Source organism: Phaenicophaeus curvirostris, chromosome 1 (assembly GCF_032191515.1).
Source record: "Phaenicophaeus curvirostris isolate KB17595 chromosome 1, BPBGC_Pcur_1.0, whole genome shotgun sequence".
Lineage (NCBI taxonomy): Eukaryota > Metazoa > Chordata > Aves > Cuculiformes > Cuculidae > Phaenicophaeus > Phaenicophaeus curvirostris.
In genome coordinates this window covers 129,492,293-129,509,569 of record NC_091392.1, presented here as the reverse complement: position 1 = coordinate 129,509,569, position 17,277 = coordinate 129,492,293, and the positions used below count along the sequence as shown (strand labels likewise).

The 17,277-nt window shown below is 40.3% G+C and overlaps 1 protein-coding gene across 2 annotated transcripts in view; it reads right to left on the bottom strand.

Moving 5' to 3' along the window:
* Positions 1-17,194, bottom strand: part of CTPS2 (CTP synthase 2) — a 72,863-nt gene extending 55,669 nt beyond the window's left edge. The window contains exons 1-7 of one of the 2 annotated variants that reach the window (XM_069874711.1): positions 17,161-17,194; positions 15,014-15,219; positions 12,834-13,004; positions 11,839-11,939; positions 9,869-9,985; positions 8,424-8,507; positions 3,678-3,758 (exon numbers count right to left, since the gene is read on the bottom strand). In XM_069874711.1, the coding sequence (XP_069730812.1) occupies positions 3,678-3,758; positions 8,424-8,507; positions 9,869-9,985; positions 11,839-11,939; positions 12,834-13,004; positions 15,014-15,179 (720 nt within the window). In that variant the 5' untranslated portion in view covers positions 15,180-15,219; positions 17,161-17,194. The remainder of the gene's footprint in view (positions 1-3,677; positions 3,759-8,423; positions 8,508-9,868; positions 9,986-11,838; positions 11,940-12,833; positions 13,005-15,013; positions 15,220-17,160) is intronic. The other variant, XM_069874702.1, reaches the window with a different exon arrangement.
* Between the last annotated feature and the right edge of the window lie 83 nt (positions 17,195-17,277).

The following is a 17,277-nucleotide window of genomic DNA, read 5'->3' as shown; positions in this document are numbered from 1 at the left end:
AGTTTTAATACAAACATTTGCCCCACAAGCAGTCATGCTTACTAGCACTTCTTTCTCCATCTCTCACAAACTTGAAGAATATTAATTAGAAAAGAAAGAACACAAATGGAACCTAAAAAAAATATCAAAATAGGTTGTGATAAAGTCTCCTAAAGAATTTTGTTAGTCAATAAGGTTAAGGGCCATTTAGTTAAGAATACATTTACAAACCACATCAAAACTGTTGGCAGTTAAGTTCATTGCACATGGCTTATGTGAGACCACAGAGTTCAGAATTCCGAGCACAAGTGTTCTCTGATACACATGGGAAGTAAAGGATATTTGCTTAGCTAACCCTGAGTTACTTCTGTTCATCATGCAAGTATATGTACCCATCCATGCCTCTTCATGTGCCCATTCAATATGAAAAAGAATGGGGTAGCCACAGATCTCCTGCAGCAGGAAAAAGGCTTAGCCAACTGTTCTTCCAAACTTGGCAGCTACCCTTCCTAAGGTTATAACATCAAGAAAGAATCTCTAGATCTCTATGTACTCTAGGTTACAGTTGTACTGACTATGGAGACTGTTATAATCCTGCAAGAAGCTTTTGTTTTGGTGGTACTTACAATGAAGCAGGGAGGAAGGATTGACTTGATAAAAGCAAATTTAAACAAAAACAATCCACATAAAGGAAGTCTGTGGACAAAATAGTATGTGGTCTTCATGGGCTAGTTATGATAGTCCTGGAAACCATTTCCAGACTCACAAAAGACAAGAAAGCCATCAGGAGTAGTCAGTATGGACTGACCAAGGGAAAGCCATGGTTGACCAACTTGACAAACTTCTATGATGAAGTGACTGGCATGGCAGATGAGTGGAGAACAGTGGATATTGTCTACCCGGCCTTCATGAAGGCTTTTAGCACTCTCTCCTGTGAGATCCTCATAGACAACCTGCTCATACATGGGCAGGATGAATAGCGAGGAAAACTGGCACAACAGCCAGGCCTAGAGGGTGATGATCAGCAGCGCAAAGTCTAGTTGACAGACAGTAACTAGCAGAGTACCCCAGGGATCAGTACTGGGCCCAGTCCTGTTTAATATCTTCATTAATGATTTGGATGACGAGGCAGACCATACCTTCAGCACACTTGCAGATTAAAGTGACAGGAGTGTCTGATATGTCAAAGGGTTGTGTTGCCATCCTCCAAATGGGCTGATGGAATCTCAGGAAATTCAACAAGAGAAAAGGCAAAGTCCTGCACCCAGGGAGGAACAACACTAGGCACCAGTACATGCTGGGGTCCACCCAGCTTCAAAGCAACTGGGCAGAAAACGACCTGGGGTGTCATGGAGGACATCAGGTCAAACGCCAGCCAACAAACAGTATCCTGGACTGCATTACAAGTGTTGCCAGCAGGTCAAGGGAGGTGATCCTTCCCCGCTACCCAGCACTGGCGAGGCCACACCTGAAGTCCAGTTCTATGGTCTCCAGGATAAGAGAAACATGGACATACTGAAAAGAGTCCATGGCACACAAAGGGCCATGAAGATGATTAAGAGACTAAAGCATCTCTTCTACGAGGAAAGCTTCAGAGAGCTAGGATTGTTCAGCCTGGAGAAGAGAAGGCTACAGCGTAGGGATGGAAATTCCTATCAATGTACAGAAAAACCTAAGAGAAGGGTGCAAAGAAGATGGAGCCAGGCTTTTTTCAGTGGTGCCCTGTGACAGGACAAGAGGCAATGAGAACAAACTGAAACACACGAGGTTCCCTCTGAACATCAGGAAACACACTTTCACTGTGAGGGTGACCGAGCCCTGGCATGGGTTGCCCAGGGACACTGTAAATTTGCCATCCTTGGAGATATTTAAAAGCAGAATAATGGTCCCAGGCAACTGACAGTAGGTGGACCTCCTTGAGCAGAGGGCTTGGACCAGATGACCTTCCTTACAACCTCTATTCTATGATTCGACGACTACAAATAAATGGGAAAGGTGGACTGAAAAGACTGATCCCCTTAAGATCATAAATCACCATTCTAGACACAAAATAAACTGTAGCTTCTTCTCTATCAGCATTGCAGACAGCTCCTGGAAGACTGATAATGCATCTAATCTTTCAGTTTACAAGAAATCCAGGATGATTCTAGGGAATATATAGAAATGTGGCTAGTGTCTGCTAAAATCCAGAAGTGGTTCATTATTTTTAACACACACAGGGGACTCAAGTATGGCTTTGCAGAATTCTGATGAATGCAGCTATGAAAAGGGAAATAAACATAAGGCTGCAACACAGTATGGCACCTAGCAGCATCCCAGTTCAGTTCACTGGGTCTAAACACCAGGGAAACACCTATATTACACAATGCAGTGCTGTGAATAGACATTATATCTAGCCAGAACAGCACGAGAAGAGTGCGGCACTGTGCCCAGGATCATACACTCAACTTCTCATGAAAGCTGTGTCTAATACAACTATTGAGCTTCTACCCTAAAAGGTAGAAATTTGGGAAAAAAAACAGTGTCATGAAGACAGCTCCAACCCTGCCAGGGAGCTCTTGGGGAGGTTTAGCTACACATAGGACTCTTGATCCAGTTCAACTGGCATAATAACTGCAGGTGGAATTTGAGTACATATATGCCAACACACATTTCAATACTGCCAGAAAAACACAAACCATTTTTCATAGAATCATAGAATCACTACGTTGGAAAAGACCCACTGGATCATCGAGTCCAACCATTCCTATCGAACACCTCCAGGGAAGGTGACTCAACCACCTCCCTGGGCAGCCCGTTTCAGTTTGATTGAACTTCCAGTTGTCTCCCTCCAGCTGGAGAGGAACCACAATAACAGTTCTGAAGGATTTTCCAGAAGCTAGCTCAAGGGTGTTGTCTTCCACAGATAGTAAGATGGGGGGAAATGGAGTATGGAGAGGAATGGCCACACTGGCCTCTATGTCCTCACCTGGAATCTTACAGTAAAAAGCTTTTTCTTACATACCTGCAGAGACAGGTCTACACTAATATGTATTTCAAATAAGGGAATAACTGTCAGTATCTATTATCCCTTTAATATTATCCATTACATTGAAGACTAAAGTGCTTTCTCTTGCAAAAACATTAAAGAGCATTCAATTTATCAAAATTAATATTTTAATAGCAATTAATCACAAACTATGAAGGTCAAAATCACACATGAATTATAAAATGATACATAACTACATATTCTAAGCATTTTAAAAGGGCATGAATAGCCTACTGCATACTACCACAGTAAAAGCGTTCAAGCGGCCGTGGATCTATGGACATAAGCAAAACCCCTCCCTTTAACCACACTTTGTTCACCCATTACTAGAGCCACCCAAGTTAATTTATGGAGAATAACCAACCATAGCTTGAAACTGCACATTTTCCACAACCACGTATAGCAGTTAACCATGCATTCATAACTAATCCTTTTGTTAACTTTTTACATAATACGCATTTATATTATTAATGACCATTTGACATAAAATTTAACATAGAAGCTCCCAATATTTTTAAAGTGTTATAGTGTGCATGACAGCATGATAAAAATTGTAAAAACAGTTACATATTATTGAAACAGTCTGAAGTTGAAAACAGAAATGCACAGAAATATTTTTATGCCTTCCCCCACATCTAAATAATAACAAATAGAATTTTCAAGTACTGACCTGCTCAGGTTCCACATGGCAAAACATGGAAATCTTTTCCTTTACTGCCATTTCTATAGGTTTTGCGCTTCTGCAGACAATCTGTCATAACAGAAGAAAAAATCTTAAATATTTACCAGGCTAACCAATAAACATCCTCAATATTGTTCATGGAGAAATTGACCTCCTTCAGAAATGCAGCACTCCTCTTTAAGAGGAGTTCTACAATATATCATAGCTCTCAAATATGTGCTAACAAGGTAGAAGTAAATCAGTCACCTGCCCACATTGGCTCATTTTATTAATCTTTCTTTAGCATTCTCTGTAATACTGCTTCCTCACGTTCTCTTTTCTTGTAGCTACTATTGTTGATATCCTTTACAATATTAAAAATTTTTTTTAAATTTTAAAAAATATTCTTTACAATATTAAAAATTCAAAAGTCTAACAGCTCTGTAAGTAGCAATATGATGAATCAAAAGAAATATTGTGATCTTATCAGCTAAGTTTAGAGAAATAATACTTCACTTACATGCATGCTTTCTAGTATTTCAGCTCTTCAGCACCTATTTGTAATTCTCAGTTTGCACATCATGACAAAAATAAGACTGAAGATGAGAAAACTATCTCAAAATTGGGGGGCAGGGGCTTCCTAGTGCAATTATTCTGCTATTATTTTGCTGATAAATGTAAAACTTGAGAATTTTAGAAAATATTGATCATTTTTACCAATAAATAGAACAAGCGTGTGCTTTGGTGTTTGTTGGAAGGTGGGATTATGCATTATGTAACTTCCAACAACAAGCTCAAAATCCAAACCTGCTCTGTCAATGTGCCTATTGACTACTCAGTCTATTACCTTAACTTATTTTGAATCCTGAAAGTATAACAGAAAGTAGGATGATCCTTTTAAAAGATATTCATTTTCCCCATCTTTCTAGCAAATGCAAATACTTGATACATTAACCCCTGTTTTGTTCAGAAACTTGTAGCCGATCTTTGATCACTTAGCTAGAAAGTAGCTTAGCCGCACTGATTTTGAAGTCCAATTAACCTCTCCTACCCTTGCAAGAAACCATAGAAACATAAAAACAACACCAAGTGTAACGGAAAATTAGTGCACATTCTAATAACCAAAAAAGAATTATGAAACAATTTGTACATCCTATCCAATTAGGCACAACTTATACTTAAAAATTGGGTACTGTTTGAAGATATAATTCATAAACCTTGATAGTATGAGCACATGATTAAGTCACTTTGAAATTTATCATCAATCTTGCTGAGACAAATTTAAAGGTAATGCAGTCACAAAAATCAAAAACATCAGAATCAGGATGAAAATACACAACTACAGTAACAGTGGCAGAGATCCACTCAAAGAAACATAATACAAAGTAGATGGGGAACAATTCAATAGAACAAGGAAGCACTGACAAGCATATAATCAGTTTCAAAAAGCTGTAACAGAGCATGTAAAATCTGAAGATATAGCATATTCATTAAGGGTTTAGAACACCCTGTGGAGAGCAGAATGTCTCCTGCACATACACAGCTGAGACGGGCCCAGCATGAAACCTCAGGGAAGCCTGGGACCAGACAGTGAAGCAGCAGGCATTAAGAACAGGTCTAGCCAAGCTTAGACCAGGCAGCCTGACAGCACAGCCCATGAAAGAAGCCCTCCTGACTGCTGTTCCAGGAGCTTTCCCATGTGCTGTCTTGGCCTTGGGCCCCGGCCCAAGAGAGCAACCATCTAAAGATTTTCTTGAAGCAGTGCTCAAGCAGATTTATAACAGTGCCAAGAGCCTGTGTTCAGAGCGTAATCTCTCAATGTTTCAGTGGTCAACAGCAGCAACTCAAAAAAAAAAAACAACCTAAAAAAAAGGTATTGTGCTTCTGGCAGTCCCAGAACTGCTTCAGGCAAGAACCCAAGATGTGAAAAAGTGACTAGATTAGTCTGTTTTCCTTTTATTATACACACACACACACACCCCCCCCAAAAGGATTTTTAAAATTCATTTGGGGAGGGGGGAGGGAAGTGTGGAATCTGGCACTGGGAATTATCGTAAAGGCTTTCAAAAATCACATGCAACTTTCCATACGCAATTAGCACCTCAAGAGGGATTTTGAAATTTAGGCCCTGAAGCTTGGAATATAGAGCAGCACCGCATTAATAAAACTCTTTCCCTCCACAAGCTGATTACAGTTACCAGGTCACACTTAACACATCCTTCACATATGCTATGTAAAAAGCCATTGGTTTTGTACTTATAAACCTGCTTTTTGAAAAATGTGAAAAGCAAGAGTTAAAAAAAAATCAGAAAGAAGCACAACACAAAATTTAATGCATGACTTAAAAATCATTTTTCCTTTTTGAGGATAGAAATACTATACAGAAGCAGTGACTACTCTTACTCCTTCATTTCTGAGAAGGGCTAGGAAGCTTTTTCTCCCAGAGATTTCCATGGGAATGGAAAGTGCTCAACAACTTCAAAAATCAAGTAAGGAAAACATGCTTTGACTTAACAAGAAGCTTCACATGAAAGAGGAAAGTTGTCCCTTCCAGTTCATGAAGCAGACATAGAAACAGGGTAAGTCTTCAGCTGCACCAGCTGCAGCTCAGGAAGATTCAAGCATAAATTTGAACTGGTGCTGTACTGGCATTTGAAGCTGTGCTATCAAGATTGCCTATCAAGTAGATTAACATAGAATGGTTTGGGTTGGAAGGGACCTTAAAGATCTTCCAGTTCTGAGTCCCGTGCCAGGGGAAAGGACACCTTCCACCAGATCAGGCTGCTCAAGGTCCCATCCAACCTGGCCTTGAACACCTCCAGGGATGGGGCAGCCACAACTTCTCTGGGCAATCAGTTCCAGTGCCTCACCACCCTCACAAGAAAAAAATTCTTCCTAATTTCTCATCTAAATCTCTCCCCTATCAGCTTAAAAACATTCCCCCTTGTCCTACCACTGCACTCCCTCATAAACAGCCCCTTTCCAGCTTTCCTGTAGGCCCCTTACTGGAAGTAAGTAGTACTGGAAGGCTGCTTTAAGGTCTGGTGGAACCTTCTCTTCTCCAGATTAAAGAAGCCAAACTCTCTCAGCCCGTCCTTGTATGGGAGGTGCTCCAGCACTCTGATCATCTTCATGGCCTTCCTCTGGACTCACTCTAACAGATCTTTGTCCTTCCTGTGCCAAGGGCTCCAGAGCTGGATGCGGTACTCCAGTTGAGTCCTCAAGAAAGTAGAATAGAGGGGGAAAGTCACTTCCCTTAACCTGCTGGCCACACGTCTTCTGACACAACCCAGGATGAGGTTGGCTTTCTAGACTGCAAATGCACATTGCTGGCTCATGTTGAACTTCTCATCCACCATCATAAGGTATCCGAACAGGGAGCTGCAATCAACTTATGTCTCCTCTCTGCTCCCAAGAAGTGTCAGGATGCAAACACTGCATCCAGAGAATAAGCACATTCTCATCATTATAGCAGTAGGGAGAAAGAATGGAAAGAGTTGAGCATTTGTCACCATTTGCCAATTGGCATGAGGTGAAACTTGCAGTCTTTAGGTTCACTAAAGTATGTGGTGCAAGAATGGATAGGTAGCCCTGCGGAGTAGTTGGGGATACAGGTGGATGAAAGGCCAGCAACGTGGACTCGCAAACCAGAAGGCCAACCCAATCTGGGGCTGCATCAAAAGAAGTGTGACCAGCAGGTCGAGGGAGGTGATTCTGCCCCTCTGCTCTGCTGAGATCCCACCTGGAGTACTGTGTCCAGCTCTGGAGCCCTCTGCACAAAAAAGACATGGAGCTGTTTGAGCGGGTCCAGAGGAGGGACACAAAAATTATCAGATGGATGGAATACCTCTGCTATGAGGACAGGCTTAGAGAGTTTGGGTTGTTCAGCTTGGAGAAGAAAAGGCTCCAGGGAGACCTTACTGCTGCCTTTCATTACTTGAAAGTAAGTAGGGGGCCTACAAGAAAGAATGGGACAAACTTTTTAGTAGGGACAAACTTTTTAGTAGGGCCTGTTGTGATAGAATAAGGGGTAATGGTTTTAAACTAAAAGAGGGAAGATTCAGACTAGATGTAAGGAAGAAATTTTTCACAATGAGGGTGCTGAAACACTGTGAAAGGTTGTCCACAGGGCTGTAGATGCTCTATCCCTGAAAACATTCCAGGTCAGCTTGGACAGGTCTCTGAGCAAAGTGATCTATTTAAAGATGTTCCTGCTCACTGTAGGGGTGTTGGACTAGATGTCCTTTAAAGATCCCTTCCAACCCAAACTTTTCCACAATTCTATGAAAGAAATGGAGAAACCTTACTTTGAAGATTCACCCATGTTTATATTTCCAAACAGGAATATTTTCAAAGTCTGTTTTTCAAAGGTAGGTATGCTTCTGCTTAATCATGCATAAAAAGATATTTGTGAGAGAAAGTTACAAGCCTGAAGCATCCTAGGCCTTCCCATAAAGTGAACTGAGATTCTTGATTATTTTTAGCAGTGCAGAATGATTTTTCTGCAAAGATTCCTTCAGAAGAAGAACATATCTATGACCCCAAGGTGCAAGGAGTTAGCTGAATTAAGTTAACTTAAGAGTGAATTTGAGTAATTAGATTTCCTGCAGTTCTGGTGAAACAGTGCAGCATAAATTTGCATTTCTTCCAAAATTCTTGTCTCCCACAGGAGACCAGGGGTTATTCTTTGAAAATACCTTATGCAAGGATACTTCTAGACGACCTATAAATAAAAATATGTATGTATTGACTCACCAAATCTGGAGATAAGCCTAGGCCCCTCAGCGCTCGAACACTGTTTTGTGTTGGCTTTGTTTTCTGCTCACCAGTGGCGTTAGGCTGGAAAGACATATTTTGAAAGCTAAACTAGTAAGTAACATCTACTACAGAGCATTTACTGGTTAAAAGAGAAAAGTCATTGAAAGTTATAACACTTGCAGGGAGTAAATACATCCAAACAGAGCCACAATAGGCCAGAAACAGAATTGGCACCACTACTATTACTTACATAAAAAATTCTGTGAAGAAATCACATGGCCCTAATTCAGATCAGGTTGATTTTGTCTTTTCTTTCAGAGGAAAAGTTTCAATATAATTGACTCAGATAGAAGAATATTGCAAAACTAATAAATGGAGAATGCCCAATATAGCACAAGTTCTTCAGTGACTGTCCCTGGATATAATCAGGTGTAGTAAATAAACCTGTTCTCAAACATGCAGAATAAATCATATCAATTGCTGATCAATCTTCCAATCCATAGCTGCAGCGGTTAATAATTCTCCTTTCATCTGTACAAGATGCAATCATATTATCATTACCTACTTCTGTTTACCAAAATCTTCCTAGTGAATACTTAGCTCTCAAAATACTAAGAAAAAATATTTGTGAAGTAAAACCTAGAGTTTGAATGGAAAAATACTTTTAGCCCTGTACAAAGCATTGTAGAGGTCCTGACTGGAAGACCATTGTACATTGAGGAGTCAGTGATCCATGTCAGAGTTCACCTGAGGAAGCTCAGGCCTGTGGCACAAGGCCCTTGGCTGCAGGACACACTCAGCCAGCTCGTTGTACCAGAGGAGCCTGGAGGAAGCTCCCCCTCAGCAGCCACAATTACATCACGTGCATGGCCTTGCCTTTATTTAGGAATGCAGCAAGAAGTTTTCCTGGGCACAATATTTCTGTTTGACAGCAAAAATGAGGTTTTTTCCTTTGTTAGTAAATTATCTATTATTTCAAATGACCAAAAGGGAGAATCTCTTCTATGAATATGGTCTGCCCAGAATGCTCCAGGTCAGGGCCATTCAATGCCACACCACCTGGGGCTCCTGGTCCTTTTATACCATTCTCTTCGTATGGTGCTAACTCTAACAAACAGAATTGTAAATGATACCTTAAAGAGCCTGAATGCCTTTCTTACTAGGTTCATTACGTACCAGCACTTTTCAGTCTTTCAGTGCAACTATACCTAGCCCTCTAGATAAATCAGTGTTGATAACAGCTTTTTTTGGTAACCTAGAACATTAAAACATGATATCTCACATCAATAAAGTAAATATCAAGGCCTTTATTTACCTCTTTGTGGCTGGGTTTCCTATCTCTGCCTCTGAAACCATTCAGCATGAAAGGGTAAACAGGAGAAATAAACAAATATAAAGCCCAATAAAGAGTAAAACCTATTTTATTGATTTTGATAACTTACCTGTGGTACTAGGCTAACATGGATATTACAGAAGTTCTCTCTTTTTGCTTTGAATTGAAACTGCCTAAATGCTTCAACAAATGGCATTCCTTCTATATCTCCAATGGTTCCACCCAGCTGAAAAAGAAAGCTTGGATACATCAGTGTGGCAGAAAGAAAAAAAGAAAAGGAATTAAAAAAGCCTATCTCTTACATATTCAACAAGTTCTCTGAAATTTTTATCTCAAAACAACACACAATTGAAATTTGCAGGCGTGCTCTCCAAAGAGTCCTCATCTATTCTGCACTTTTTTTTTTCCTATGGAAGACACAAAACAATTTTCCAGTTCTGTTACATTCGCTTTAAACCAAACACATAAGCTTCCCATGGGAAGATGCGTGGTGCTACTGAATGACACGTGCTTTCACATCATTTTCACTGCCTTCAAAGTGGTGAACAAGTAATCAACAGTTAAGTTGATGTGAAGACTTCGGTACAGAAAGATTTTATTTTCCTGTCTGTCAGATTAATAAATAGCTGTGACCAACAAGATACAGACATTTAGCAATATTGTCGTACTTTTATGACATCAATAGATGCCACATGGACAATATAAAATAATATTTCACATTATACAAGACTTGAAATAGCTATTACCAAACCGAAGACTAAGTCAATGATAAAACTTATTTATATTTACATAACAGAAATTAGACGTCTTTCAAAGACACAAAGAGCTGTAGTAGTCTAAGCACTGAATAAAGTGGTGCTTAGCACCTATGTTGCATGAAGTTGGATTTCAGCATGACCTTGCTGTGCCACCAAGTGGTTTTTGAAAGAACTGCGTATTTGTGTTTACCCAGTACCGGAAAAACTTCTGACAACTACTTTTGCACATAGCACAACATATTCAGCCTAACTCCTTCAGGATTTTACCATGGAAATACATTACAGTTACTTTAAGAAGAAATATTTACTGAAGAAACATTTTTATCAAGCCAGAGCTATAACAAAAAAACAAACAAACAAACAAACAAAAAAAACCACTTCACATGAGGAAACAGAAAATCAAGTTTGAAGTTAAAGGACTGACACGTTCATCATTTTTTAACACGCTTGTTCAACTTTCATTACTTACTGGTTTAATATTTGGTTTAAACTGAATGTTTGACTCTTACTGTGCACAACATAATAAAGATCTGTAGCTATACCATGAAGTATACTTTGATCAAAGCAGGTTCTTTTGCATAAGAAACAATGAGCAGCTCTGTGTCCTTGGTCACAAATTTTATCACACTACTGATTACAGTTCTCACTTCTGGCTTTAAATCTATGACATATTCTTCCATCAGCTTCTCAGGTAAAGTCTTTTTCTGTATTTTCCTTTGTAAAGCTAGCAGTTACTGACTGCCTTTCCTCTAGTTGTCTCAACGCCCTACTCAGGATGGGTTAAACTAATTATTTCCACTTTGCCTCCCACAATCTTAAAAATAACACCAGAAAGCAGGAAACTGAGTTATACAGTGTTTAAATATATTCATGTGAACACGACCATGAGCAAGAAGACGGACGTTTGAAGCCACATGGAAAGTTAGAAAGTTATGGGCTCTCCTACTCACTATAGTAGATTCCAGGTATTACACAGGTTTCCTCAATACTATTAAACACATAAAACTTCGGTCAAATGTCTGTATCTTGGAATAGAGACTTCACATTACAGTAACTGGCTACTTTATTTTTACAAACAGAGTTTTTCAAACTCTTAAGCAACTCAGTTTCAGCAATATTCTAGGGATTCAGTGAAGCAAAAAGAATCTGCAGGGATAAGACCATATCTATAATTCTCAGAAAAAAACAAAGATGCAAGACATGTTTGCATTGCTGCTCTCCATAAAACTTGTCTGGCCTTTTTAGAGTAAGCAGCAAAGGGAAAGCAAGCTAGTTCTTTATGTTCATTTCAGATATATATCCTAAAAGGTTCCATACTTGCCTCAATTACACAAATTTGTGGCTCTTTTCTGTCGTCATCCACCGGAACTTTTGCCTGATTCATTACCCATTCCTGAACTGCATCAGTGATGTGCGGAACAACTACAAGACAAAACCAAAGAAGGCAAGCATAGCTTACGTTAGGCTCATATAACACCTTTAGGATGGAAAAGGGGGAAAATGAGCAGAAAGTAAAAAGGCAACTACTAGCTCCTTTTTCTACTCCTCCTTTCTTTGAATTCAGAAGCCAAACATTATAGGAATATGCCCATATCTCTTGGGAAGGAGAGAGGAATAAGATGATGTAGCAAGCACTACACCGCTTGTCAGAGATCTCCATCTGGACATTGAGCTGTTGACCACTAGTGTCTGGATGCAAACATCCAACCAATTCCTTATCCACTGAACAGTCTGTCCATCAAATCCATATTCCTCTAATTTAAAGAGTAGGATGACAGTTGTCCCAGTCTAAAAGTGCACATTAACTGGCTCATGTCCAGCTCTTCATCCACCAAGATGCCCAGGTCCCTCTCCACAGGTCTGCTCTCAGTCCCTTCAGCCTGTATCAATACTGGAGGTTGCCCTGATACAGGCGCAAGACCTTGCACTTGGCCTTGTTGAACCTCATGACGTTTTCACAAGCCCACTTCTCCAGCTTGTTCAGGTCGCTCTGGATGGCAGATGTTAGTGTCACCCAAGCCCTGCTCCAGGGTTTTCCCAACTTTACACACACCGCAGCCCCACCAGCTCCATGTTGAAACCCATCCCCACCAGCCCTTGGCCCGGGACGTCTCCAGAGAGGTGGTAGATGCCCCATCCATGGAAATGTTCAAGGTCAGGTTGGATAGGGCTCTGAGCAGCCTGATCTGGTTGAAGAAGTCCCTGCTCAATGCAGGGAGGTTGGACTACATGACCTTCATGGTCCCTTCCAACTCATTCTACAATTCTTTTGTGAGGACTGGATGGACTAGTATCCCACAGAATTAAAAATACCACCTTGAACGGTTTTTCCCAGGTAATCACCATGTCTTTCTTTATTAATGACATGCTGATATATCTTTCCAGTGGTGATGTTGTTATCTTTATAGAGATTGATGTCCAAAAATCTCTCATAATTTCCCAAATCTAAGTCAACTTCTCCACCATCATTCAATACAAAAACTTCACCTGAAAAAAAAAAGAAAGTGAAAACAGACAGGAGAGTATTAAAATAATGAGAAATTGTTAAACACACAGCAGGAATACCACAAACGTACCTTAAAACTGAAGAAATGTTTTATAAAATGACACATCACAACAACATATCAATTAAGCACATGCTGCAACTCAATTTGCATCATCATTCTGTGTGACTTAATATCCAAGTCATCGTTTACATTGAATGCCTATTCCTCTGTCATATATAGTTTTGTAAATAAATTTAAGTTATATGGCCAAAATATTTAAGTGACTTAAAAATATTTAACCAGCATTTCAACAGCATGCTACAATCCTTTATCAGGGGAAAGCAATCTCCAGGGATCATAAATCAGCAACAAATGAAATATTAATTGACACACAGGAGACAAAAGCTGTGCTTTTATAAGCACAAATTATCATGCTTGTTCTAAGTGCTTCAGTCTAAATTCTTGTTGGCTGGATCTATTTTAATGATTAAGGCTTGGATCAGGAGTAAAGTTATGATGAACACAGATGTTTCCTCAAACATGATCACTATTTCTTATTCAATTGTTTCATCTTGTATATTTGGTTTACTATGTTCACAGGAAGGGTTATTTCTGACCCTGAAAAACCTAATGAAAATATCCCTCAGGTTCAGACTTTTCTTAGCCTCCTAAAAAGTCTCTAATTCTGAATCTAGTCAAATTCTGAAAGAACTAAAGTTGCTAGGTCTGGAGGTAAGGCTGGAAAGCTCTTCAGAAAAAAACATTAAATATTTTGCCATGACCCAATGAAACAATAAGTTACAGGACTAATAAATAAGATAAAAAAAAAAAAGAAGCAATCCCCCTGAAGGTATAGTGTGGATGACAGAAATATATGTTCCACCACGATACGACACTCCAATGAACCATTTAATAAAAACACCAGAATGTGTATAACAGAGTAGAAGAGTTATGCCCCATACTGTGAGGCAGAGTACCTCCTCTGTACTAAGTTATAATTTAAGCCAACAGATGCAGAATGGAACCAACATTTACCATAAGCAAGCCTTGGAAGAATAAAACTGGAAATCACCAAATCAAAATCCTTTGACTCAGGACTACCGGATTAGTTACATTTGTCTTTTTGAGAGTGGTCTGATGTACTGTGTTCTTCCTCCAGTTAAAAAGCAAAACAGTCTTTTTTTTAGTTCAGGAGATAAACACATTTATCTCCAGTTCAAAAAAATGTTCGTCTAGGCTAAAAGTAAGCAGAAAAAAATGATCAAATAAGAAGAATTAGAAATGTCTCTTGGCTGAAGGTACTCTGGAACTTTGAAAACCACTGTTTTCAACAAATGTACGAGTAGCAAGCCAGACAGCTAAAGGAATATTCATAATCATAAATGCAAGTCAGTCTGTCTTGTGGCTCATCAGCAAAGTAGTCAATACAACTAATGTAACTAACCAACAAAACTAAGCACCTGCTTTAAAATTATATCACTAGTTGGCTCTCTAAGTTATACTGATGGTTTTGACTCAATTGACTAAAATGACAACTTAATCTAACTCTCATGAAGACACTTTCATTAGAAGGCATCGATGCCTGGCAGCCATATAACCACATTCACAAGTACAGACTTAAGTTTCAAACACTTTTTATAGTACTATTCCAATTTAATTATTTTTATCAGGTTGAACTGAAGATAACATTAACTAAACAAGGCCTACAGCTACAATTTCCCCAACAAAGTGGTATTTTACAAAAAGAAAGCATCTACTCGTAAAAGTATCTTCAACAAACAGGCCTCTCCTCTCTTTACTTAGAGCAGACAATGCCCTTGAGAGCACAAAGTAAGGAACAAACTTGCACTGCAGAATAGAAAAATAGATTATAAAATTACTAATAAGTACCATATTATCTTTCTTTAAAAAAAAAAACAACAAAAACAAACACAAAAACCCCAACCAAAACCACCACATTACTGTGAATGCAAATATTTATGAAGAAGGAAACAGCACTGTTCTTCATACCATGTTCATATGGTGAAAAGGTTCCAGCATCTATGTTTATGTAAGGATCAATTTTGATTGCAGTGACACGTAGACCACATGACTTCAGTATGGTGCCAATGCTGCTAGCAATGATCCCTTTGCCAATGCCTGAGATGACACCACCAGTTACTAGGATGTACTTCATCGGAAAATCAGCACAAGCACGCTGATCTGGAGCTGGAAATCTAAAATGGCAAAGACATACATTAATTCAAATTCATGCCAGGGAAGAACACAGCCTCAGTACGCAAAGAATCAAAGTTGAAATGACCTTTGGAAACAGACAGCAAAAATTACTGTTTTGCAATCCGGGAGCAGGATTCAGCTCTCCCAGTTTATACACTGGTAGGTAAGCTAAGCACCTAAACCCATTCTGCAGTCAGTGCAAAAAGAGATTCCATTTTGATACGTTGTCCTGTGGAGATGCCAATATTCCAAAAACGTCGGTTCATTGGACATATTCCCTTTCCTTCCTGTGACAGGAAAACTCAACTAACTTTCAGAACCACAAATTAGGCAAGATGAATCTCACCTTGTATTCTTTCTAAACTAAAGCAGGTAATAATTTCACGTGTGTTTTGAGAAGCTAGCTCAAAGATTGTTCATTCTGGTCACATTCTCTACCCAGTAGCTTTAGCTTTAAATATAGTAACTATAGCTTCAAGAATCTATTAAAATCAGAACGCTATACCATTCACTCAATTTTTCAGCAGTTTTCACTTCTCCAAGACAGTATATCAAGGATTTCACCAGAAGTCTTACAGCATCCTACAGATAATAGAACAAGAGAAAGAAAAACTGAACCAAAATGTCCATATTTATACTACAGTACAGCCTGGAGTCCTTTCTTCTCACCTCTACCCTTTCTTCCTTTCCAACTAATTACTGTGAGAGAAAAATCAGAAAAAGATCATTTAGTATCTCTGGACTTTGAGATAGTTTTTCTTAGTTTTACTTGGTTTTAATTCTCCAGGCTTCTTATAAAAAGCCAAATTTTCAAGTGAGAAAGTTTCTGTATCTGAATAGTCATTGTTGTGTCTGCTAGTACTATTGTAGAACAATGTGAAGTACCATATTGCAGCTGATCAAGGCTTCACCACCAAAATATGCATTAACTATCATTTTTCTGTCTCGGCGATATAGCATTCATGGGTGCTCCTCTTTCCGTCTTGTGAAGAATCATTTATTTCACAGTCTAGACAGGAAAGCCAGAGACTCTGACAAGTTGGCTATGCTGTAGGTCTCTGTCCAGGGTTGCTGTTCTGAATGCCCACTGCTAATGAGTGTCAATAATGTTAGGTGTTTCTCTAAATCTGAAACTTAAAACAGATAAAATGTTGTTTTCTAGAACAGAATCAACTCTTACTTGGTCCCATCTTTCTGATGTGGCAACTACACCACTCAGCTTGGTGTCATCTGCAAATTTGCTGAGGTTGCATTCAATCTCACTGTCAGTATCATTGATGAAGATATTAAACAGCACTGGTCCCAGTACAGACCCCTGAGGGACACTACTTGTCATGGGTCTCCATCTGGACTTTGAGCCATTGACCGCTACTCTTTGAATATGACCATCCAACCAGTTTCTTATCCACCGAACCATCCACCCATCAAATCCATCTCTCTCCAATTTAGAGAGAAGGATGTTGTGGGGGACCGCGTTGAAGTCTTTACAAAAGTCCAGATAGATCACATCTGCTGGTTTTCCCGTGTCCACTGCTGCGGTTACCCCATCATAGAAAACCACTAAGTTGGTCACGCAGGATTTGCCCCTGGCGAAGCCGTGCTGGCTGCCATTAATCATCTACCCCACGTCTCTCAGGCTGTCCTCACAGGAGAGGTGTGTCGATCCCCCTGATCTCTGCTGTGCCCTCCTCTCGACCCTGCTCCGACAGGTCCGTGTCTTCCCTGTGCTGAGGGGAGGTGGGGAGCGCAGCCTCCACGAATGGCACAGGTCGCGGGGGTGGCAGGTTCCCATCCTCCCCTGTCCCGCCCCCCACCCCGTGCCCAGGCACTGCGGCCGGCCGGCACAGGTGGCACAGGTGACACCGGTGACAGAGGTGACACCGGTGCCCCTGGGCGCCCCCCCCACACTCCCTCCCCTCCGCTGGCGGCGCCCGCCCCACCTCGTACGCGCCGGCTCCGCGGCCCCGCCCACTCCCCCCCCCGCCCCCAGAAGAAAGAGAGAGGGAGGCTAGAGCGCCGTCCTTCCGCCGCCCCCACTCCCCTCCGCGGCCCCGCCT